Source organism: Hipposideros armiger, unplaced genomic scaffold, assembly GCF_001890085.2.
Source record: "Hipposideros armiger isolate ML-2016 unplaced genomic scaffold, ASM189008v1 scaffold_6, whole genome shotgun sequence".
NCBI lineage: Eukaryota > Metazoa > Chordata > Mammalia > Chiroptera > Hipposideridae > Hipposideros > Hipposideros armiger.
The window spans coordinates 6,153,389-6,179,233 of record NW_017731356.1 but is presented as its reverse complement, the minus strand read 5'-3'; the positions used below and the strand labels follow the sequence as shown (position 1 = coordinate 6,179,233).

At 35.6% G+C, this 25,845-nt stretch overlaps 1 protein-coding gene across 7 annotated transcripts in view; it reads left to right on the top strand.

Annotated features, from left to right (window-relative positions):
- COP1 (COP1 E3 ubiquitin ligase) overlaps positions 1-23,380 on the top strand; it is a 125,380-nt gene extending 102,000 nt beyond the window's left edge. For 3 of the 7 annotated variants that reach the window (XM_019648453.1, XM_019648486.1, XM_019648461.1), the window contains 2 exons: positions 20,707-20,751; positions 22,874-23,380. In XM_019648453.1, coding sequence (XP_019503998.1) covers positions 20,707-20,751; positions 22,874-22,891 — 63 coding nt within the window. In that variant the 3' untranslated portion in view covers positions 22,892-23,380. Of the gene's footprint in view, positions 1-2,169; positions 2,287-3,848; positions 4,017-9,408; positions 9,948-20,706; positions 20,752-22,873 lie in introns of those variants that run through there. The other 4 variants (XR_002124690.1, XR_002124687.1, XR_002124688.1 and 1 more) reach the window with 4 other exon arrangements.
- The last annotated feature ends 2,465 nt before the right edge of the window (positions 23,381-25,845 follow it).

Here is a 25,845-nt window from a genome sequence, read left to right as displayed (position 1 = left end):
TTAAGCCCATTTAATGTCTTAATATGAAAGTTACACTTCCAGGTTGCAAAAAAAAAGTTTCCTCAAACTTATCACTTACTCATATAGTTTAAAGTATAAGCTTTCTAATAAGATATATGAAGAAATAATTTTTATCTTGATTTTCGTAAACATTAGTCATTCTTTTATGTCATCTTTTTAAAAAATAGCTTTGTAAGTGCTTGCTTGCTTGCTTGGTTTTGTTTTTGACACACAAAAAATTTTTACTTGATAGCTACTTGAAGATATCTGAGCTCCAGATACAGTTTAATTGATATATTCCAGTGCTATCTTGTTTAACGTTGTTACCCAACTTCCAATTTTGGTAATGGTAGACTAGGTGATTTGGACCAACCCTCCCTCTAAGAAGAACTAGAGAAGTTGGGCCAAGTATATGTGTTTTAAAAACAAAACCTGTTTGAAGGTATTGGAAAGTAAACAAGATAGAAAAGAATTACTAGCCTCGGAATGTGAGCCTGCCTTTTAAGTATACTTTTTGCCAAGAAGTATTTGCCAATTTTGGTGGAGTATCTGAAAGCACTTACGGTAGCTTCTAAGAGGCACAGGGATTGGAGTCTAGTGCTCATCGCTGTATTGGTGAATTCATTTGGTTTAGGTCTACAGAGGGCTGGAATCTAGGGTAAACCAGTAGAAAATAAGCCCTCACAGTGACTGCAGCTCAACTTCAGATCATATCAATCCTGAAATGAAAGTGAGGTGATCCTGGTTTTCTAGTGTCCATAGGATGCAAAATTAAATCCTCTCTGAAAGATCCTCTAAAGAAGATCATCTGAGGACTTCATTTATTTTTCTCAGAATTACAAATACAATAACTATGGCACAGTAAAAAATAAACAGAAAAGGCAAGGCAACATGATTAATCCAGCATAAGCAATGGACAGTAGAAACAAAATCATAGCATCTCTGTATATTGGAGTTATCAGATATAGCTTGAAAGTAAGTATCCATGCTGACCAGATCGAAAGACAATATTAAAAATTTCAACTGGGAACTAAAAACTATTTTAAAAGTGAAAATCCTAGAACTGAAAAAATATAGTTACCAAAATTAGGAACTCTGGATGAGTTGAAATGGAAGATATTACACAGTTGAAAAGAGAATTAGTCAACTTGTAGGTAACTTAGAAGAAATTATACAGAAGAAAGTATGGAGAGACAAAGTGATTGAAAAAAAAATAGAAAAGAGATAGAGGATGAAGTAGGAAAATTTAACATATTCAGTAGGAGACCTAAAAGAAGAGATAAGAAATAATGCTGCTGAGGAAAATATTAGAAAGGATTGCTGAGAACTTTACAAAATTGATGAAAGACATTCAAGCCAGATAAATGACTTGAAATCTACACTGTGAATAAAGATTTAATATCCAACCTGGACCCTCAGCAGATTTAGGCCTGCCTGAAAATCTGACTTTGGGTCTGCCTTCTCATAGCACTATTTTGTGGAAATACACTGAGTTTACACAAAATGGAATATTATGTAGTAGAAGCTAATTATCTTAAATTTAATATGAAACCTCCTCTATGATGTTATCTGGACTGAGAGAACTGTGAGTTGGCATATTAGCCTTACATCTATGCGAAGTGAATGGTATAAGACTGGCAGGAAACCAAGGCAGATCTGTGTCTGGAGTGAACCACATGCATCTTAACTGTCTTTGGCAACTGTGTTACTCTTTGTGTGGGTTGGGGAGAGAACCAAGAAGCTATGCATGTAAACAGTTGCTTGGCCTCCTGATGAATTTGAAGATGCCTGCTTGCTGAGTTTTTTACCCTGTCTCTCTGTAGAGCTCACTAACTTAGTGCTAGATTAAAGCTAATTGTGTCTGATCCTATTATCCCTCCTGGTGGAGGGACAGTCATACCTTGACACATAATAAAACTGCTGAAAATGAAATACAAAGGGGAATTCTTAAAAGAAGGCAGAGAAAAAGTACTTTCTTCAAAGGATTAGCAATTAGACTGACGGCCATCTTCTCAATGAAGCAATGGAAACCAGAAGATAGTGGAATGAGATTATCAGTATTTGAAGGAAATTACCTGCCAACCTAAAATTCTATATCCAGTGGAAATCTGTCAAGACAAAGGTACAATAAAGACATTTTTAGGTAAATAAATATGAATTTGCCACCAGGACACCTGCACTAAAGAAAACCATAAAGGATATTCTTAAGGCTGAAGGAAAAGATCAGAAGATGAAGATGAAGATGAAGATCAGAGATACAGAAAGGAATGGGAAGCAATAAAAATGGTAAATATGCAGTAAACCTAAATGCATATTGACTATATAAAGGAAGGATGCTTTTTTGGATTTAATAAGCACAAAGAATTAAGCACTTGACAATAATAACATAAGTCAGAAGGATAAATGTAATTAAAATGTTCTCAAGTCTTTGCCTAGTCAAGGAAGGAGGTAAAAGAACTAATTCATGTTAGGCTGAGAAGAATGCATATTGTACTTTATAGGATAACCTCTAAAGTAGGTTTTATAAAGTGTGCTACCAAGACATGCAACATTTCACGATAAAGAAATTAAAAGCTCTGCAACTCATTTCATTATTCCAGTTTTTTTTAATCTGATTCTTACATAACTGTCATTTTGATTAGCCACAAAAAATAACTTAATTTTCTTATTTTAGATGAGGCAAAAGGTGTGAGAGACTCTTTTGTTCATTTATTCAACAAATGTTGTGCACAGTCACAATTCTAGATACTGGAGATAAACTGTGAACAAAACTGTAAAAAATATTCTGGCCCTTGTAGGAGAGTTAAAATTTTATGTGCTGGAGGGGACAGAAAACAAAATAAGTTACTGTATTAGAAGGCGATGAGTCCTTTGGAGAAAAACAAAGCAAGGCAGTGGGAGAGGGAGTGCTAGAGTAAGGATTTGTAGTTCCCAGTTGGGGACAGAGTGCCCACCTGAGGAGCTGAATTAGAGCAAAGACGGGAGCTGAAGATGTAGTCCATGTGTAAATGTAGGAGACGAGTATCCCAGGTGAAGCAAACAGTTCAGAGGCCTTGAAGTAAGAAAGTGATTCACGTTCAAGGAACAGAAAGAAGGGCGGTGTTGCTGCACCACAGTGAGTCAGGTGGAGAGATGATTTGGAGTGGTGAGGAAGAGCCATCCAGTAGAGCCTTGTTTGCCATTGTAAGGACTTGGGCTTTTACTGGGAGTTAGTTGGGAGCCATTGTAAGATTTTGAGCAAAGTAGTAATACAATCTGACTTAAATTAAAAAAAAAAATAAGTTTGGTTGTTTTTATAGAGAACAGACTATAAGGTGTCAAGAGTGGAAACAGGAAGGCTGTTGTAATAATCCAGGTAAGATAAAATAGTGATATACCAGTGAAAAGTAGTCAGATCCTATTCATAGTTAGAAAGTGGAACCAACAGAATTGTCAATAGATTGCTTGTGGAGAGTGAAAGAGAAAAGTCTGACACCGAGGATTTTTGCTCAAGCAATTTAAAGAGTGGAATTGCCATTTATTAAGATGAAGAAGACTACCAAAGAAAGGGTTTTAGGAGAGAAAACCAGGAGTTGACTGGCTAAGTTTGAGAGTTACTAAAAATACTAAGCGGAGATGTCAAGTTTGGAATTCACAGGAGACTTTTGAACTGGTTAAGTTTGTGATACTACTTGCCATCTAAGTGGACACGCCACGCTACTTTTGGAATTCACAGCAGATCCTAGAGCCAGAGATAAGTGTGGTAGCTGTCTGTATATGATATAGCCAAGAAGCTGGATAAGATTTCTCCAAAGTAGTGCAATTAGAGATTAGAAGTAGTATGAGTATCTTACTTGAGGGCATTTCAGTTTTCAGTGATTGAGTCAACAAGGAGGAATCAACAAAAATACTGAGGAGTGGTTATCAATAGTAGGAAAACTGGTGCCTGGGAAACCAAGTGAACGATTTTCAAGAAGGAGGGATTGATCAGCTTTGTGCTGAAGACAAGCAAGAGGAGCAAAACAATGAGAGGAGTGGTAAGACAACGCTCGATTGGAGTGCTTTTAACAAAGGGAAGGGAGAAGTTGGAGACAGTGAGGTACAGAGAACTTTTGGGGGGAATAATAAAATACCATGTTTAATTTCACCTGCATTACTTTTATATGAAATCAATTGCTGTGTCTAGAAAGGCCAGATATTTCATTGTCTTTCTATACTTTATTTCTGTCCTACCTAACTTAAATTAAGAATGAGTGGTAGAGAGGCACAGATACAAATGGATATATTCCTACAGGATGGTATCTCAATATTATAAAAATTTAGAATATTTTTCTGCAGATTAAATTTTTGTCTTGCCTTGCTTTTTCCTATAACATATATATATATATATATATATTTGTTTGTTTGTTTCTTTCTTTCTTTCTGGCCACTTTGACTAAAAATGAACCAGTAATCTCAAGTCCTGTTTTGAACAATCAGCCAAGATCACATATATTTTCTGTTCTTTTTATTTCTACCATCCTGCATGTAAACTGGAAAGAATGTTATGCACTGCCCTCTTTTAAGATGTTGGCCAGTTGATCACATCTGTCCTGTATTTCGCAGCGCTGTGGGAGGTGACAGCGTGCTTCTCTCCCACCTTCACGTTTGCCATGTGCCTTGTCTACTTTTGCCTAAGTCTGCAATTTTTACTTTTAATTACTCCCTTTTAAAGACAGACAATATTTCTAATGTTTCTTTTAATCTGGAGACAGTACTTGATCCTTTGTGTCTCTTTTTTTTCTTTCCTAATATTTTCCCTGTGTCTAAAAGATCTTTTGTTCTGTCATTTTAGGGTGTGTCGACAGATTCTTCTGTCCTTTGTTCCTTAGCTTGATATTGCGAAGGTAGTGGCTCTAGCATTTCTACCACTAAAATGCCGCAACCTCTTGTACCATATTTAATTTTCAAAAGAGTTTTAAGATAAATTTTATTTGAACTCTAATGAAAATACTTTTTTTTTAAAGAAGAATTTTTATTGCAACTTAGATTTTCTCTAGAATATTTAAAAATGGTAATGGTTATTCTATACTAATGAAGAATGCAGAATTCTTCATTTTATCTTTTTTTTGGTTTATTTTAGTTTATTTGAAGACATTTTAATTGAAGATACATTAGTAGTTTAGAGTTATTGACATAATGGTGTTCTATTATTGCCAAATTCTTAGGATTTCCCCTCAAGACTAAAGCTTATTATTTGCATTGCCTATTTCATTATTAACTTTTATGATTTTTTAAAAACATGAATTTGTGAAAAATACGTACCTGGAATACCATATATCACTTTACCTTTATTTAGGCTTTGAAATATAATTTCCTCATTGGTTATTTTTTAAATATAAATGAAGAGAACTTGAGCATGTGTTTAACTTGCTGTAATTGAAGAAACTTATTATCTGTTTATTTGAAGAAGCAGTGATAAATTCTAAAACTGGACCTGAATGTATTATATCCATATAGGACTGCATGTCTAAATACATTCCATTTGAATGATTATACAGCCTTTGAAATAAATGTGGTTTTCTTATTTTCATATACAGCAGTCAACTGTATACTTTTGAATATAGAAAGTGGTGGGCTAGTAGGTTGCAATTTCGATTCATTTTCTGACTCTACTTCCTTGAAAAATTCCCCGTAATTTATCTGGCTTCTTGTGTCCAGGTGCAGTCAACATTTGCTATCTAATAGTTAGTGGAAATAGCCATTATCTGGATTTATAAAGTCCATAGGTAATCAACAGTTCATGTCATTTCTGGTTTCAACCTTTCTAAAATATTCAATTTACTTACAATTTCTAGCAAATATTAACATGGACTAACATAAGTTTGTTCCCCTTCCCTCCCTCCCTTCCTTCCCAAATCCTCAAATTGACAGAGCAGGTATACCTAAAAGTAGTAGTGAATGGTCTGGATAACTCATTAAGTAATAATCCTTCAACTAGTTTAGAGTTGATTCAGAGAAAATTTTTTGCGGCTTTATATATATTAAGAGAGTGTGGAGTCAGAGTGAATCTCTTTGGCAAGCACTTTGGTGGAGAAGGTCATCATTATCTTGGGACATCATTTCTTGGGTTTGTTTTGTTTTGTTTTTTAATGATTGTTATAGTAGCTCATTACCCAAAGAAATAACTTGATTAAATACATGTATATGTTAGAGCATTTGGAAAACAAAACAAAGAAGAAATATGTATTATCACTTTTTCCAGAAATAACCAATATTAACATTTTAATGTAATTAAACTTTATGTAATTTTGTCATTAATAGGTACTTTTTCTCAGCAAAATTGAATATTTTATGTATTACCATGTATTCTTTATCTTTTGCCTTTATCATGACCATTTTCCAGCTCTAAATATATTTTGAAAAGTATTTTCAATGGCTGCATAGTATTCTAGTGTAAGGGTTTACCACAACTGGTATACCATTGTTGAGAATATACATGTTTACTTTTTACTACCGTCTAACCTTTTACTACTATGAATAATGCTTCTTGAATATTTTGCAATACATCTAATTTTTAATTCTTAAGAAGAGAACCTTAGAGATTTATCTTTTTAAAGAAAATGAATAGCTTTAAGGCTTTTGATTAAAATTGGTAGACTGCCTTCCAGAAAAGTTTATTTCTATTTGCTCTTGTACCAAGAAAATCCGGAGGTTTCACTTTCACCATACCCATTAAACACAGAGTATAAATGTCAATATATGTGCCAATTTGAAAATATGTTGTTAGTAAAATAAAAGTGATCATATTTTATTAGTCGTTTCCATAAGCATTTTTTTAAATGTGCTGATTTTTTACCAATTATATACTTCCATACTGAGAATTCTCTTTTTTAAAAGAAATTCTTGTTTGAAAGGGAAATACAACTGAGATATTGTTTTATAGTCATAGTTTTTTTGGCAGTTTGGTATTAGTAATTCATATCTATCCCACTATCTCCACACCCTACATTCACCTTGAAAATAATGCCACAAAACAAAGGTAAATTTGGGACAATACTCTTTGTTCTTTATTTCTATCATGTCTTTTTTTATCATCATTTCTTTATTCAGAGACTGGAGTTAGGTAAGGGAGATTATACATGTTTTGTATCTGTGGATCCTTCTGTGGCCTGACTCTTATCTGAAACTATTGGAATGAAATGTGATAAATTGATTCAAGAATGCGAATGACTATTTCTGTTCTTAAGTGATTAGATTTGTATAAAGGGACCTTATAGTTTTGTTGGAGGCAGGACCTGAGTCCATGGTAACTCCCTCTAGGCTATAGATACCCTAGTCTTTGTTTTATCAGTTCTGAGCCACATCATACAGAGTTATCTAATCTTGGGTCACCAATTCTAAATGGATATCTAATGGTAAAAACCAATACTTGTAAAGCACCCTTAAGACTCCCTTAGCTCTTCAGAAGTGACCCCCCCCCCAAAAAAAAATGTATACTTTATCCTCAGGAAAAGCATTGCTTATTAAGTATTAAAGGCGGATATTTTCTCTTGTGGCTTGAAACACCAGGAATCATATTCAAAGTTTCTATAATGAGAGTGATAGATGTCAGAATAATGATTTCCCTAGTTTCCCTCCCTGAAACCAAGTCCAGCCAAACTTGACTTGGGTATCCATCAACTATGTTATCACCCATACTATACAAAGTTACAACCGTATTAGGCAAAAGCATCTTACTCTTTATGTCTTATTTCTAACAAATACAGTTTTATATAATGAAACACAGTGTTTTTAACTAAAACTGTGTTCTTAAGTAGATATTTTCTTTGCCTAAATCTCTCATGATTTCTACCCATTAAAAATATTTGCTGAATGAATTAATATACTGCCTTGTACTGTTATTTGTGTTGATGTCACATATCTCTTGCTAACCTGCAAACTCCTTGGAAAAAGACATCATAATCTACTGAGTAAGATCACAGACTATGGAGCCAGGCTGCCTAGTTTCAAAGCAGATTAACCGCTCACCTGCTCTGTTACCTTGCTCAAGTTGCTTAACTGCGCTGTGCTTCAGTTTCCTTATCTATAAAGCGCTGATGATAATAGCAACCTAACCTCTTAGGGTTTTTGTGAACTTAAAATAAGTTAATGTGCATAAAGGGTTTAGAATAGTTGTTGGCATATAGTAAGCAGTATAAGTGTTTGCTATTAGCATCATTCATTCTTAATTACTTCTAGCACCAAGCAAATTGTTTGCACATAATGTGAAACTAATATGTAATTTTTGTAATGAATGATATAGTCCTTCAGGCTTGGTCTTTATCATGTTTGTTGCATAATTAAATAGTAATTTTTGAAACCAAAGAAATGATGGAGTAGAGATGGTACATACTTCTAATATCTAAGACTCACTTAAAACTCATTGGTAATATCAGCACTACATCAACTTAAGAAAACAAGTTTTCCTGATTGAACATTCATGGGTATCTATATAATTTTTTTCATAATTACCCTTTTGCTCCTTGGGGTATAACCTCTAGGCTTTTGCCTGTTTTCAAACTCGATGAAGAATTCAAAGTATGTGCAGCTGTCAGAGAATTGGCATTTATTTTTGGCTTAATATTTTTGTTAGATGTATATAGCCTGTTTGTTCTTCCCTTTCCCCATTGCATTAACACTATTTCACAATTCTGTCTTCTCTCAAGGACACCTAACACATCTGTTTTTCCAATTTATATGTTTTTATCTAAGAGATAAGCATCCCTCTCTGACTCAGTAAATGCTGTGTATAAAGCATCAGATTGCACTAAATACTAGGGAAGTTAAAGCACATGTGAAAAACCAGTCTACTTCCATTAAAGTGCAGAAGACATCTATAATAAAATGTATTTATACCAACGATTTTCAAACCTAAGTGATCATCAGAGTCACTTGGGATCTTTCCAAAACAATAAATAAATAACGAAACAGTTCTACTCTTAGACCGTGAGTCCATATTTTAGGGGAGGAAGGGAGGAGGATAGAGATTTATGTTTTGAAAAGTTCCCCAGGTCTCCTTGGAAAATTATATAAACAATCAAGTTTGGGCACAACTGATTCATATTACCACATAGTGACTGAGAGGCATAAATGGCTCTCTAGCATCTGCTAAAGGGAAATTGTAATTATGAATACCTAATGTCTGTTAGATGTTGCTTCTCCCTTATGCCTCTCAGGCAGAACACAAAAAAATAAGATGTGGTCTTTTTTTCTTTTCTTTAATTAAAAAAAAAAAAGTTTCCTTTAATGTACATTGACTTCCCATACTTATAAGGTATTTATCATCCTAAATTCTTCATTGAGCCCTGAGAAGACAACATAGGAGCTCCTTTTCCTTCCTTCTCTCCTTTCTTTACTTCTTTTTCTCTTTTTCCTTTTATCTTTCCTTTCCTTTCTTCTTTCCTCTAGCCGGATGGTTTATAACACTTTAGAAAATTTTCCTGACTGGAAGAGGGCCAATGTGAACGAGCTCTTGTCTGTCTTGGGCATGGAAGGAAAGAAGATTCTGAGCATGGACCCTGACTTCCGGGAAGACTGAGGCTCCCACCTCCACCTAAGGGCCCCACTCTTCCCTTAATGTCCATCCTAGAGTGGGGGGGGGGGAGTAGAAAAGAGAGGAGACAGAAGGTGGTGGAAACCTGTCATTTATTTCTTCATTAAGTAAATTGCGTTAAGTGTAAATATTCCTTAACTTTAATGCCCAGTACCATATGGACAACCTCTGTGAAAACGGTTGTCGCATTCGATCTTTTATGGTGAATATTGTAATGAAATCAACAAAATATGATTTAATGGGTCTGCTAGTTGATATTTTAAATATTTCATTGTCATTTTTATATGTACTGTAATGGAATTTAATCTATATTAGAATGGTTCTTACAATTTTTTCTCATTAAATACTATTTTAAAAATAGCGTTTGTCCTGAAGTGTGCCAGTTTTGAAGCCTAGAACTGACTTAAGTCTTTAAGCTACTTGGTTTTTATCTTTTGCTTTGCTTTTTATTAAAAGGAAAAAAGAAATATATTAATTTGAGAGTGTATACTGAATTGTGCTGTTAACCTAAAACAATTTTATTACCCCACCACGCTTAAAATTAATGTCCAAAAATATTTTGAGATGGGAAGGGATTTAATTTTTGGTTTCTAAATGTTTATCTTTTGATAGTTCCTACAGATTTCCATATTAATAGTAGAAGAAAGAGAGTGAATGTTGAATATGATTTTATTGACTTAAAGGGTTTTAATAAATACTACTTGAATTGGTTTTATATGCTGAAGTATATGTATGGAAAAAACATGATTATTGGTTACAGAATAAAACCTAAGCTTCTTTATGTGACATCTAACACCCTCTTTCATCAGGCCCCCACCTACCTGTCTAGCATGGTCACCTACCACTTGCATAGGCACATCTAACACCTCAGTAACAATTGAACTGCTTGTATATCCTCAAACACCTCATGATGGGTTCTGTTTTTGTTTTTTGTTTTTGTTTTTAACTGAGCCATCCTGCCACCTGTTGACAGCTCAGCTTGGGCTGGGACTCGAACCACTGTTGCTTAGAGCTCACACTCTTGAGTGAGCTCTTAACCAACTAAGCCACTTGGCCTGCTCGGATGGGTTCTGTTTTGTTTTTGCCTTTGACCTTGCTGCTCACTGTGCCCAGATACCCTTTCCTGCACTTCTGTTTGTTACGTATTGTAATGCCATTAGACTGGAAGCCCTTTAAGTAGTGTTTAGTTTTGTAGCTACAAAAGTAGAGTGTTCATTGGGTAGATGACTATCATTAGATTGACGTAGCCTTACCTTTTTCCCATTGTAGAAATGATTGATACCATATTTCTAGTGGGCTATCCTTCAAACTTTTTGAATATTTCTGGTGACAAGAGATCTCCTGCTACAAGGAAGGCTATTCTTTTTTTCTAACTCTAAATCTTACGAAGTTATCTCAAAAGAACAGCTCATATCTCTTTTTCCCATCATTTCATGAACAGTAAATATTTAAAATTTTGTGTCATGTTCAAGAACTTCTGACTCCACATGCAGTAAAAGTCAACATTTTCTGAATTAATTTTCATTGTGTTAACCCACTCTGTACCTCACTTGTACTTGAATCCTTTGAGGGTAGAATGTCACTTGATAATGTAGGCAAAGAGTTAAAAACTGCTTTTTATGAAGTTATTTTTATGAAGTTATGCTGATTTCATGTATTTTACTTTGTCATGGACGAGTTTAAATTATGGGAATCAGAAGATGAAAGAAAAGAGAAAAATAGGACATGTACTAGCTAATGTGAACCATACTCGTATAGGTAAGAACCCGGTTCTCAGCTTCCCATTCTATTTTATTTATTTTAAATTCTCATATATCTCCATTTGTGAAGTTAAACATTACTAAATTTCTGTGAGTCACTCATGTCATTCAAATTCAGGTACTGAATATACTTATTTAACAAAATAAATTTATTATAGGTTTGTAAAAGTATTACAAATACATTTTTACATGTATAATCATTCTCACTAAACTCAAAAGATTCCTTAGGTTAAAAACTCTTATCCTGTTTGTCTTGGTATTCTTGTCCTTGTGTGGGATTTGGTAAATTAGCATTCATAAAATTAAAAAAAAAAAAGTACATTTTTACTCTTCACTTTTTTTTCACCAGCCCCCTGATCAAAAGCAGAAAAATGCAGATTTCTTCTTTCTCTGAGTTCAGCATTTATAGACACATTTTAATATCTTATACTAGTGTTTTCAAAGTATGATCTACTGATCATCTCCTTCAGAATTATTGATTACCTGGGACGTGTATTAAGAAAGCAAATTTCTAAACCCCAAATGTACTAAGTCAGAGTCTCTGAGGGTGAGATCCAGGAACCTCTGTTTTTGTTGCTTTTTCTTTATGGGATCCATAATTCTCTTCTTTCGTTTTATTAAATAGCCTAGAATTACATGGAGAAGCAAAGATCCCATCTCTTACAGACCTAGCCTTGATCCCACCTGTGGAAATGTGTAGAGACCCCACAGCGTTGCCATCTGGGAGGGGAAAAAGGGGTCTCCAACAATGGCCCCCACAGACCTGTTCTTCATATCAAGGGAGTAATAGGTCCTATCTCAAACGTTTCCAAGAGCCACATAAGAAGGCTTTCCAAGGTCGTTTTGGAAGTCGGTCACTTAAGAAAGATGTTGTAAAGACCAACTCCAAAGGAAACATTGGGTAATAATTAGGCTAGGGTTCTTGTTGATCTCCTCAGTGGCAAAAATAATAGAAAATTCTTGTACTGGTTGTAGTAAATCAGGAACTTAAAGCAGGAATCAAAGATTTTTCTCCCAAAAGGCAGCATGTCCTGATGTTTAATCAGCCAAATTTGACCAAACATTTACTAATTTATTATAAAGGCTATAACTCAGGAACAGCCAAAGGGAAAAGATGCATAAGGAAGAGCATTGACGGGGGTGGTGAGGCTAATAAAGTGCTATAAAATAATCATACTTTGAGCTTTTTTTATTTTTGTATTTATTGAATTAATAAATTAAATTTTACTTAATTAAATTTTCAAAGACCCTAAATGGCCACAAAAAGAAGTGAGGTCAGTTAAAATCAGGCAGTGAGCTTTTTGGGAATTTATCCTGCACAACCAAAAGAAATTTATTATGAAACGCCATTCCTTTGATTTCTTCCTTTCAACCTCTGACCTATTAAAATCCTTTTCTTTTGGCTTTATCATTCTTGTAAGTCATTTAAGCCTAAAACTTCCAGATCATTATTGTTGCATCTCTTTTTCATCTTGTAATTATTCATCAAACAGCAATAATACTTGCTTCGAACCATCTCCTATGTTTATTTCTTATTTTCGTTCATTTGTGCGTTTCATCTCCTTGTTCTTGTTCCTCCCGTCCCCTCACGGATTACGTCTAACGCTTCATATCCCCCTTTGACCTACCTTTGTACCATGCTACCCGATGTCCTCAATCATTACACAGAGGAGTTCACAGACAGTCAGATATTGCTTATTCCCTTTAATTGACCCTAGGTCATTCAGAAAACTTTTTTCAAACTCAGTATTTCATGTAACTCCAACTTGTATATTTGGCTATCATTAAAAGTTAAGGGGAAATTTAATAAATATATTTCCTAAACTTGATTATGTTACCTATTTCACTTAAGGTTCCTTTATTTAATTTAAAAATTGTATTTTACCCTCACAATTAAATATGATCCTTAGAAAATCCAGTTACAATTATAGAAAAAAACTGAACTGATTCAAAGGTAGTTCAGATTTCAAATTTAAATAATTAAATGGGAAGTCAGCCTTCAAAAATAAGTATAGAGTAATCATGGATGTGATTTTAAATTTCACTCTTTCGTTTATTTCTCTTTCCTCATGGGCTTGATCTTAGGTATTATATCTAAACGACTTACATGTGTTCAAGATTTTTAAGAATCTGGAATAATGCTTCTTGTCCAACCTTATTTCTATTTTCTAGCACAAAGCATCTATAAAGAAAGTTTTTTCATTGTCCCATATTCGTGTTCTTTCTTCTGAGCTTGTGTTCATGATGTTCCCCACATATCTGTATCACCTTGTTCCCCCTTTCCCACTTATCTAAATTCTCTCATCCTTTCCCAGCCTGATCTCTACTTTCCTATCCCTCTCTTAACCACGTCATCTCCTTGGTTTCTGGTTTCTCACAGCTACTGCTGCACCTACAGGATGCACTCTACCAGCTGCCATTCAGGTATCTCTTTCCATAATTGTTGTGCTTCAGTGGTGTGGCCCCAGTTATATTCCTGCTTCTACTTTGAGAGCAAAAGATAACACCAGCAGCTGCCTTAGTAAGAGCTACTTCATTTTCTAGAAAAGAGTTAGAATGAAGATAAAATTTAAGTCTACTTTACCTGGAGAGTCTATTTTATGTTCTTAATCAATTTTATAAGATCACAAATATGGTAACTAGAACGATAACAATAGTCATACTTGGGACAACTGTCCTTTAATTGTGAAAAAATTTAGATTATTGTATTTTAATAAGAACATTGCCACTTTTGTTTGGTGCCTATAATACACACCTGTTCCTTCTTGGTTAGATACTTTACTGTGTTTTCTTTGAGTTTTAATAAAAAAATTTTTGAAGTACCTAAGATGATCTGTTTATAGTTGAAGAAATTAAGTCTCTAAGAGCATTAAGAAATACTGTGGCAGAACCGAAATGTGAGTCCAGGTCTCTTGTCTTAAATTAATTGCCGTTTCTACTGTGTTACATGGTATCCTTAAAATAGTACAGAACTCTTGAAACAGCTTTGCCAGAGTATTCTGTAGGAATTTCGCAAAGAGAGCCCTTAGAAATGCACGTTTCCATGCTCAGAGGCCCTCCTAACATCGATCAGCAAGCAATACAGTCGGGTTTTCCTGTTAGGTATGCCATTGCAAGTGCATGATTCTCAAGCTTTATTCAGGAGAGCATTCGAAGGGAGAGGCATCGACACGTGAGGGAAATTGTGGTGTCTGGAGGTAATATTTGAGTATTGGGTGGCACGGAAAATTAAGTTGATTAGGGCCGCTTGGCGAGAAGGGAGAAGAGTTTGGAAAGCTCTGGGAGTGAAGGCAGGGTGGTAAATGTGTGACATTGTTGTGTATCTTAGTCCTTCCTTTGTACATGTCCTTGACAACCTTCTCTCCCTGTGTAAAGATCACTTTGAGTTTGTATGTTGAGTGAGCCATTTTAATGGTTCTTTTTCTATTGTTCAAATTATCTGTTTTCCATAGCTTATTTGAATGCATTAAAATATGTATAAATGAGAATTTGATGCAGTCAGGAAGTTGGTATAGAAAAGATTGGATAAGAAAAGTCTGCTTAGTAATGAAACACACCAAAAATGGAACCTGCAGGAACCAACCATGTGGACAAATGAAAAGTGCCTTTTGTCTGCAGATTGCAGGGCTCCTACATAAACATGGAGGTCTCTGTCTGGCTCAGGACAGCTGACTAAGCCTGATCGTTCCCCTCCATACAGCCTTTAAAAGCAGCACTCCAGGTACTGCTTTCCTTGCCGTTTTACTTACTATGTCTGCTGATTGAATGTACTGGATTATTAATAGACATCCAAGAGAGGTTACTTCTGTATCCATCATGAGGATTCTTACGGCTTTTGAAAATAGGTATTATATGTTTAAGGAACCTACAGCCAAGAAGTGGAATGAATATAGAAATACTGGATTGTCAGAAAAGTCATGACGCATTTTTGCAATGAAAAACTTAAAAAAAATACGTCATGACTTTTCTGACAACCCAATGTTCTTTTTCTGAGGGACTACACTGGCTTAACTCATCCAGGGTTATCAGTAAAGGTCAACTGATATATTTTAGATATGAAGAAGCTAATCAGAAGTGGCTTTCATGAAGTTTTTCTCACTGAGAAATGATTTGTCATTATGGAAGTACTATTTCCAAAATATAGTATTGTTGTTGTTGTTTTAATTGAAGTTTATTGGGGTGACAGTTGTTAGCAAAGTTACATAGATTATAGGTGTACAATTCTGTAACACATCATGTATATATCACATTGTGTGTTCACCACCCAGAGTCCGTTCTCTTTCCATCACCATATATTTGATCCCTTTTACCATCATCTACCACCCACTCCCCGCTATGTAATCTTTTACTGTAATAAATTTCAGAGATGACCATTTCCAGGGTAAAGCTGGCTATTAAGTATTAACTTCTTACTACTAAATTTGAAATCTTAGTTTTTCATGGCGTGCGTTCTGCTGTAAGTTGAGGGTAGTGCAGTAGGGGGATAGGGGGGCGAGCTGCAGTGGCATTTCGAATGCACTGAGGTGTGACATGTAGCACCAGGGTGTGCTAATAAACAAGCTACAGTTGGATTTATTTAACACTAATTGTGTGAGGATCCTTGTTTGTGGTTCTGAAATTCCCATATTTTTCACGCTGAGCAATGATGGCATAAGACAATTGAATAACCAGCCTTATTTTCCAGGGCTCTTCAGAAGTCCTTCATCTACTCTAATCTTCATTTTAATTAACCATTTTAAAATTTTCTACTCTCTTATATTATTTTTGCTCTGTTTTTTGCATGATAAATTCAAATCTGGATTCAAGACCCTTCACTGAAATGACCTGTGGCCAAAAATCATGAATACAAATATCAATATCATTTAGGTCTTGAACAAAAGAGAATAGAATGCCTTATAACTGAACCTATTTCAACATATGTGTACAAATATATTTGAGAGGTGTGCCCACCACTCTTTAACACTTTCTAGGATTTCTCAACCAAGGCCAAGAAATGTAATGCTTTTCCTTGTGTTCTTACATTTTTTACTACCCCTGTCTTTGTGAGTCTACTTGCTACCATATTCTTCCATGTAACTATAGGTGTGTCTTCACCGTTTCCTGCACCATCATATATGCCCCTTAAAACTATCCACTTCACTGACTTCAATAAATCTTGTAGATGACAGCAGGCTTCCACTGAAACCAGATGAGTGAATATAGGAACCAAGTGATATTCATATATGACAAGCAAAGCTGATGATGGTAATTAAAGATGGATTTATTTGAATAGAAAGGCAAATGAGTATTTTGTACACCTCACCAATACCATCAGTTACACATCATTTTTGCTATTCGAGGTTACATGAAAGCTCAAGCTTTGATCCTTGCAATATAAAATTTCCATCCCATTATAAGATGGATATTTACCGTGTCTATACTGTAATACTTAAAGATTGGATGGAACTATAATTACTTTTATGGCCAAGGATATGCTAAAATGATGAACAATCAGATAGGTAATGGTATAGCTGTACTAGTTTTTTGTCAGGTGCCTGTGCCTGCTGTTAAATATTTTTAATATCCACCCCTGAAAGCAACTTGTAGTATGTTGTCCTAATTGTGAACACAAGTTCATTTGGATACCAAGTTAAAAGACTAGGTCTTAACAGAAAAAAATGTAAGTTGGGGGCAGGGAGACAATATGACAACCTGTGGTACTTTGCCCTACAAATTCCACCTGACCTACAGACACCCTGAACTTACATCTCTGTCTCCTCAACTTGGTGAGTCTGCTATGATCTACTAAGATTCCTCTGTGCTCTATTTGGATTCCCCTTCCTTGCTACAAGGTCCAGAAATTGCCTCCAAGCAGAAAACCAGGGCAATTATAAGGCTCACCTCATTTGCTCCCCTTCTCATAGGGATACCAGCCCCGCACCGACTGTTGTCCAGTGTTGTCATATATTTTGTTTAGTTTTCTAGTTGGTTATAGTAGGAGAGGAAGTCCATTCCGTTTACTCTGTCATGGTCACAAGTGGAAATTGTTTGGGGTTTTTTTTTACATATTTAAATCTACAGTAAAATTAATTCACATTTAAAATCAATTATGTCTGTCTGTAGGAGTAAATCCTCCAATTGCAAACTAAGTGAATAATTGTTATTTTTCAACTTGCTTAGGATTTTAATGTATTAGCTGTGATGGCACTTTTTATAGGCAAGCTAGCAAAGCGAAAACTGTTCCAATGGATGCTGTTTTGTTTCATTGTAAATTATATATTATCACTCGCTTTATCAGCAAGTTGGTGTTTGTGTGTGTGTGTGTCTTCTATTTTTATAAAAGACTTGCTAATTTTTCCATTATTTTTTCTTAATTTCTTTATATTAAGAAGAAAATATTAAGTGTAGTATTAGCTTGAGAGCTTTATAGCAAAACTGCCAGTTTCCAAGAAAGAGAAAATAATGAGAATTTCTGGCTGGCATTTTTATTTCACTTAGCAAGCAAAAAAACAACCCATTGAGCCAGAACTTATTTACATAAGGGCTCTGGCAGGCTATAGCTACAGCTGAAATTACTAGTCATTCACAATGCACACAAGAATCACTCAAAACCTGCAGTAATAACTGTACTTATCATTCCCATATCTCTATGCTGAAGTAATGTACCTGGCTTTATTTTTCTGCTGCATGCAAAAATTAATTTATCTTAAGTCAATAAATACATGGCTACCTGAAAGACAGGTTAATCCTAAATCCCTTTCTTACTAGTTCATGGTCTTTGCAGGGAGGGGGCATACAGAGATGTGAAACTATTACTTTTTGTTCATTGTTGGTGAATTTGAATAGTTTCGAGTGTTTCTAAGAATTCTTAGGACACTCTGTCACCTATATGTTAGTCCCAAAAGACAAACCCAACTAGGCAATCATTTCCTGTGTTTGCTTATTTGCAAATGAAATATCTATCTCCACAGGAAAAAGAGTTTAGAGATAACCCTCTATAACATCTAATATGGCATCATCTATTAATGCCATAATAGCCCTGAGGTTACAAAAGCCATCGTTTATTCATGAATAGTTATCAGATGTCTTCCTTCTTGGGTTTAGTGTAGTAAATAATTGTACAGACTTCAAACTCTTATGTGGTGAGCTAACTAGATTCTATTATTGAGTGTAATCTTTCACACTATATGATAATATACTATACTTTTCCAATCTTTCCTTCCTCTAGGAATTAGAAGTTTGATTTATGTAATTCATAATCTCTGTAAATGGCAGAAGTAGATCCTTCCTTCTACGGCTAGGGCAAGTCCTCATCTCTACCAGGTTTCTTTGCTTTCCTCCTTTGTATTAAAAGGTGACTAGAGCTAAAATGGCAGAAAGAGAGCTTTGGGCCATAAATTTTTCATCATCCTGACACTGTATGTTCCCATAGCAAAGGGAGCAATTTAGGGTGACTGTAGCATCTAATGATGGTGGAGTTGCTTTCCTGGAAATTGGAGTCTTTCCTCAAACAGAAGCTAGATTGATCGATGCTATTTCTGGAAGGTGTTCACAGAAGAATCACGTCTGTGTCCTCTGGTGGCAGTTGTGATATCCCACAGTGTGTTGAAAGTTCTTGCTAGAAAGAAATCCATATTACACCACACAGTGCCTGTTTTTGTTGTTTTCTGAAGCAAGCATAGAATTTATGCCTTTTGACCAACTCAGAGTGAGTTATTTATATTCCCTAAGGATACCTAAAACTCACGCTATACGTTTTATATGACTCGGGAACCATCATAAGGAAATGAAGACCCAAAGAAACAGGCCTGTGTACTTTATGCTAGGTTTGAGGAAGAGTGGGTTGTAGAAATGTGATGGGTTAAGGAGCTTGAGGTAATTGATGTGATCTGGGGGATATTGAGCAAGGCCTGTTTGTTTGGATTCTTTTTGGCATCTCTTTGTCTTTGGAGATAAAGGGTGCCCCTTTTCTCTGCTTGGAGGATGGGCACCTCTCGCATGAGGGTTTTATGACCTGTTGTGGAGGGAGAGGGTGGTCAGAGTGACCTTCCTGCTTCTGTTGTTTTCTCAAACTCCATAAGCTTAAAATATTCAATATGCCAAGGTGCCATATTTCAGGGTTGTGTGTCTCAAATCTCATCAGCAGTTTCTAGGTCCACTCCAGAAAAAAGATGTCTTGATTCGTTCTTGATACAACTTGGACCATTGTTATCACCTCCAACTACATCCAAGGAATATTTCTAATACCAGAAATTTGGGGGAACAGTGGAAGAAATTATTTATTTCCTCTTACACCAGTAGCAAAAACATGAGCATTTTTCAAGTTACTAGGAATCAAAGAGAACACTAAAAAATAGAAATGCTTAAATTTGTAGAGCACAGATTCCTTATAGCAAAGTAACTAAAGTTGAACTCAGATTAGCTTATGTAACTTCCCCGGGATACAGATCAGAAGTTTTCTTTCTTCATCACTTTGTCGCAAAGCCTGTAGGATACTGAGGCAGATCCTATCCTTCACTGAGGTTTCTCATAGCTATTATTTGGGCTTGGTCTTTCCACCAGCCATGTGGCCTCTGGCAGTTTTGAGTCTGTTTACTTCCTTTTAGCTGCCTACTCAGAAAAGCAAAAAGACTTCTACACACTTCCAAGCTCCAGAGCCCTGTTAGACTCTTTGTTTTCAGCTGAAGGCAGGTCCCAGCTCTCCCTACTTAATACCAGCAGTTCCTTCTGGTAAACTCAGTCTTGTCTGTTCCTTTTCTTACCTTTCCTACTTTCCAGAGAAATGGGTTTTTCTCCCCTAAAACTTAGTATACAAAAGTACGTTACCACATACATTCTATTTCAAGTAATCACCAAGGTTATTAAAAATGCATATACTGAATGATAGAATTATTAAAAAGGAAGATAGCCTTCCTTCTCCCAGATGAATATTCACATTTTTGTTTTCCTAATACCAGATAGCTATCCATAGAGATTTATGCCAGAGATGTTGTCAGTGTTTATATCAATTACTGGTGTTTTATGAAAGAAAAATGAATGAACGGGAAGTTTTCAGTGAAAAGGATTACGTACTTTATTTTTCTCAAATTATTTTGATTTCTGTTTTATTTCAGTCTTTGTTTCTCTTGCCTTTCCTTCTAGTAATAATCTATTTCTCTTTTGTTTTTCTTTACGTTTAAAAGTTTCCTACTCTGTTTCCAACTTTATTATTTTTATTAAAACTTAATCTGCAATATATTGGATTTTGTGTTTAAAATTCATAGTTAAAAACATGTTAAAGTTGGTTCTCCACTTTAGATTCTGTTGGTGTCTTAGGGTGAAGTCAAGAAAGAAGGACGAAGAGGACATTATTCTCTTGGACTGCCCTCCAGAAAAACCCTTCTCTGTACTTTAAAAGTTCTTGTTCTTTTCTAGGAGTCCAATGTGCTGATTGCTGCCAACAGTCAGGGTACAATTAAGGTAAGCATTTCCTACGTCTCCATTTTAAGTCAGTTCCATTTTTAGACTCTTACTGTAACATGGAAATAGAGTTGTACTGAGCCTTAGAAATCTTTCCAAATCATGGGTCTCTTTCTGCCTGGAAATAGTTTTGATTGAAGGGAGAAAGAATAAGCTGCTTGCAACTGTGGATAAGATGGTAGTGCTTGTTAAAGGTCATAGGAATGCTGAATAGATGGATAGGTGCTCAAGATGAACCGCAGACGAAGCCTCTTAAGCATTCGCTGTGGGCCACGCACTGTTTAGCTTCTGTTAGGCCAGTGCAGCTGCCCCACGGGGCGTTGTGTGGACAAGGCCCAGGGTATAGAGGACATGCTTAGACATTCACCAGGCTTTACAATACCTTACTCTTATTTTACTCTTCCTTCTCTTCCCTGACAGGTAGGTTTTTCCTCAGTTGCCCAGGGAAGAAAAGGTATTTTAGTGTTCAGCTGAATATTGATTGACCATGTGGTCCTGCCATTATTAGTGTAATCCGAAAATGCGAATGTCCCTTGGCACAGCGTCTCAGTCACAAGTTCAGTTTTCTACATATTTTTCTTTATAGTTAGGAGCTCAAGGAAGTAGAAATTGTATTTATTTATACCACCGGATATTTAGCACATGGGCACGATACATTGGATAAATAGATCCTGAGCTAAGCAGTGAATTGTTTAAACAAAGCGCCATTTTGGAGGAGGTTTTTACTCCATTGGTTTGATCAGCAATTCTGTGGATACCAGTTGTATCCACGTATTCTCTGCTGATACAGAGATTTTAGGAAGCTTTTTTTAATTTTGTTTTTATAATATGTTCTATTTCCCCCACCAATTAGCATTAATTTTGCCATGGCTTCTTTCCATTCATCCTGAGTGGAGAGTGACCCAGCAACCAAGGTAGCTATCCAAGCCTAACACACTGTCCTGTGCAGATGAAATGAGCAAGCTCAATGCAGAACTGCACTGTTAGCTGGTCAGACTAATTTATACAGGCTCTGGTTTCTCTGGAAAGCCTCATTATAGAGCCATGGACAACTTCAGTGAAAGTCAGGTTTTTGAACTGATCAGTGTTACGTTCTAGAAGCCTAAGCAAGATGGTAGAAGGTCTTGGAATCTCTGTTTTAAGTGGCTCTCTGTAATCTCTCAGTCTCTTTATCTTATTCTTACGGGAGGCCATTTATTCAAAAACCTGCACCTTATTCTTCTGTAAGTTTGGCCTTCGAGGCTATTGGGCTTGCTAACGTATCTATAGAAGCTCAAAGCTACTCATACGATTACAGAATCTCAGTGACAAATCTAAGATTTTGTTCAACAGCCCTGACCTCTTGTGTTAAATAGTCTGCTTGCTAACTGTCAAGACAAAAATCGGTATGGAAGCATAGGTGTGAGTCAGGCCTTAGCACAGCAGGAGGGGAGAAGCTTCTCCTTGAATCCTCTGCCACCTGGAATAGCCGGCTCCATCTAACCTAATCCTTTTGACAGTGGCTCGTAATTTTCCTCATGTTCTATGTCCTTTCTTAGCCACTCCTTTTACGCTTTTCATAACTAATCACTACTTGTCCTTATTTTTAGTTTTAGCAATACCACAACTTTCTTGTATGAAGAGATACTACCTTAATAAGCAACAAAATTTCGTGATACCAGATGATTAACTGGGAAAAGGCAAGACCTTAGGTCTTTGAGCACTATAAACTGTTTGTCAGTGGAAGAAATAGACTAAAATCCCAAACAGCAACTTAAATTTTCTTCAGAATGTGGAGATACCAACATATATTCCAAACTTGTTACATTCATGCTATGCCCAGTGTATTTATCCATTTGTTTTACGTAGTTGACCTTGAAGGCTTCCTGCTTACCTGTGGGGATGACTATGGAGTTCCTACATCTGTTGGATTGGAAGTGAGAAAGATTAATGTGTAGTTCTTTCAAATCCTTTTGGAAGTGAGAAAGATTAATGTGTAGTTCTTTCAAATCCTTTGACATTTTAGCAGTTAGGAAAAGTTTTCTTGATTTGGTTCTCCATTTACAATATAGTAAATATTCATTAACCTTTTTCTATATTTTAAAACTATTTTATTAAACTGATCCTTTTTTCACCCAATTAGGTGCTGGAGTTGGTATGAAGGGTTGACGCAGTTAAATTGTACTTGATCCTGCTGACATACATCTGCAGCTGACAATGAGAGAAGACAGAAACTGTCGTGTCATGTCTCTCCCCAAAGTCATCATGGGTTTTGGATTTGTTTTGAGTATTTTTCCTTCTTCTTTTTTCTTCCTTTATGACCTTTGGGACATTGGGAATACCTACCCAGTGGACTCTCCACCATCAATGTAACCCTATGGACTCTGCTGCTGTTGGTGGTGTGGTTATCTAATTTTTGTGATAGGGAAACAAATTCTTTTGAATAAAAATAAATAACAAAAAATAATAAAAGTTTATTGAGCCACAGTTGAGCTGGGAAAGTTTTTGTGAAATGTGGCAAGAGATGATAATCTTCAAGAAGTAACACACATGAACTATTGAATAATGTACCAGTGAATAATTTTTAAGGTTCATATTTCCTGACCTCTTTGGAATTATGCATGTCAATGTAAATATAAAAGTATCCAGATTCCTTTCAGTGAATTTGATGTTTACAGTAGGGAAGATTAATAACTTTAACTTATAAATTATTTTCTTCATTCTCTGACCAGATTTATATCATCAGCAAGTACTATACTCCTCAGTCCCTAAAATCTTGACTCACTGAGACCACATTCTCAGAAAGGGAATGGTAGTCTGTGACAGGTATCTCTGTCTTTGCCTTTGAAATGTCACCTATACATACCATAAGCCCTAAATGCGGGCAAACCAACTTATTTTATAAAATCATAGCTATCAGATCGTCATATCTACCAGTACCATCTGGGATGAACATAAACTTAGAGCACAAGTCAGCAAACTTTTTCTATAAAGGGCCAGATAGTAAATATTCTAGGTTTTGCAGGTCGTATGGTTTCTAACGCAACTACGCACCCCTGCCCTGGTAGCAGGAAGGCAGCCACAGACAGTATGGAAACATCTGGGTATAGCTGTGAAACAGGTGGAGGAAAATAATTTGAAGCCCGATCCCCCAAATTTCCAAGCCATATAATCTCTTAGACTGTCTAATTTTCTAAACCCTTTTCAATTTGTAAAAGGAAAGAACTTACTAGTTAAGAGTAGTAGGTCAAGCAAAAGTAATGTGACACTTTCTGTTTGAACTACTTGAAAAGTCTGAACACTTTTTAGAAAGAGATACAAATGGAATTATACTCCACACATTTTATAAAAATATACACTTGGAGAAGCTTGGTGTGAATAAGTACAGGAATGATATACTATAGGTTATGTAACACCCTCCTACAGTCTGGAACAATACTCTTATTATCAAACACATTAATATTTCTGCAGTAAAATGTATGAATTCACATTATATGGGATTAATGAAAGCTAACATTAGTCTTCTGTCAGTTTAGGTCAGTTTTTACTATCAAATGAGTTTGCCTGAAACTTGGGTGGAATTCTTTAGTTTTCAGCTTTAAGACAATTATATCTTACTTCTGGAAGTTAAGAACCTGATAAACTTTTGGATTCAATTCTGAGAGGAAAGGTCACTGTCATTCAAAAGTTACACCTGTCGTCAACCAGGACAATGTTAGTTGGCCTTCATTTCCAAGAATAATGAATGACCTTTTGCAAAGGTGTACAAGGAATATTCAGATGTAGATCCTTCACTTAAAGAACTTCACTCAGGTAGATATGTCTAGAAAATCATCAAAGTAGGAAGCAGAGAATTGTTGCCTCTTCGAATGTTTTTAAATAGAAGCAGATTATATTATGGTATTTGATTTGGTCTGATTTTTTAATATATTTTATTTCAAGCTGTCACCATTGTAAGGTTATGTTAATTTTCACATGTTTGGGAGGATGTAATAAGTTACCTTTAGTTATCAAAGGTACTCAATTTTGAATGAATTATTATTTTTAAAAGGCAGTGCTTTACTTATATTTGTGTTTTAACTGTTTTTCTTGTAAATAGTAAGAAACCATTTTTAAATTTGGGTTAGTTTTTGCAGTATGTCAACATCAAACTAATTCTATTACTATTCCTTGGAAAAATAACAATAAAATAAAACATAAAGATAATGTACATTTTAATATTAAAAATCTTAAGAATAGGGTTTTTCATGTTTCAGTCTAATCTTCATTTCAGTGGATTTGTAAAGGTTTCTTACACAAAGTTGCCTTTGTTCTCAGGCACACAACTCATGCATAAAAAACATTAAAGATTGAAATTCTTATAAAAAGAGTGAGTTACTAGACATCAAAAAGTATATGGGACCAAGCCAGAAAGATGAGCATGGCTGAACCATTAGTAGGCAAGGAAGAGACGGGGATAGGATGAGTTTGAAGAGGTAGGGGACCCTTGTAGGGCATGGTTGAGAATTTGAATTTTGTTATAAAAGCAGTTAAAGTAAAGGCTAAGTGGAATGATATGATTTCGCTTATTGTGAGTGAATAGATGGGGGCAATAGTACAATTAGGAAGGTGATCAGTCAGGAGTTCACGGTGGCCTGGACCTGGGTGGTAGCATGATCCAGCCTAAAAACCTGTTTCAGATTAATAGTTTGCAACAGTGAATTCCTATACCTTGAAAGAGTCTTGATTAATTTTTGAAGTCATTTTCTCATAAATTGTGACAACAAAGAGTACAACTCAGCCAATTTATTTCATCAGTAAGTTTTACAACCCTCAACCAGCTGTAAGTCACTTAGGAACCTCATGACCAAAATGTGTATGGGCTGTTTTGGGGACACCACTTCTCTAAGCTCAGCAGTACTAAAAGCTACCTAGCCTTTGGTTCTAAATATAAAGGCAGCGAGTCTTTGTCCTTAATGTAATTATGTAAGCGTTAACTTACACCCTGAGCCTATTGTGTTGTGTGACTGACACAATGGTGGCACCTCGTAGTTCCCCCTAGAGCAGTTAGTTACCAGCTTCTGTGTGGCTTCTGGTTAATAAGTTAGGCACTCCTGGATTTGGGGACTAAGGAGA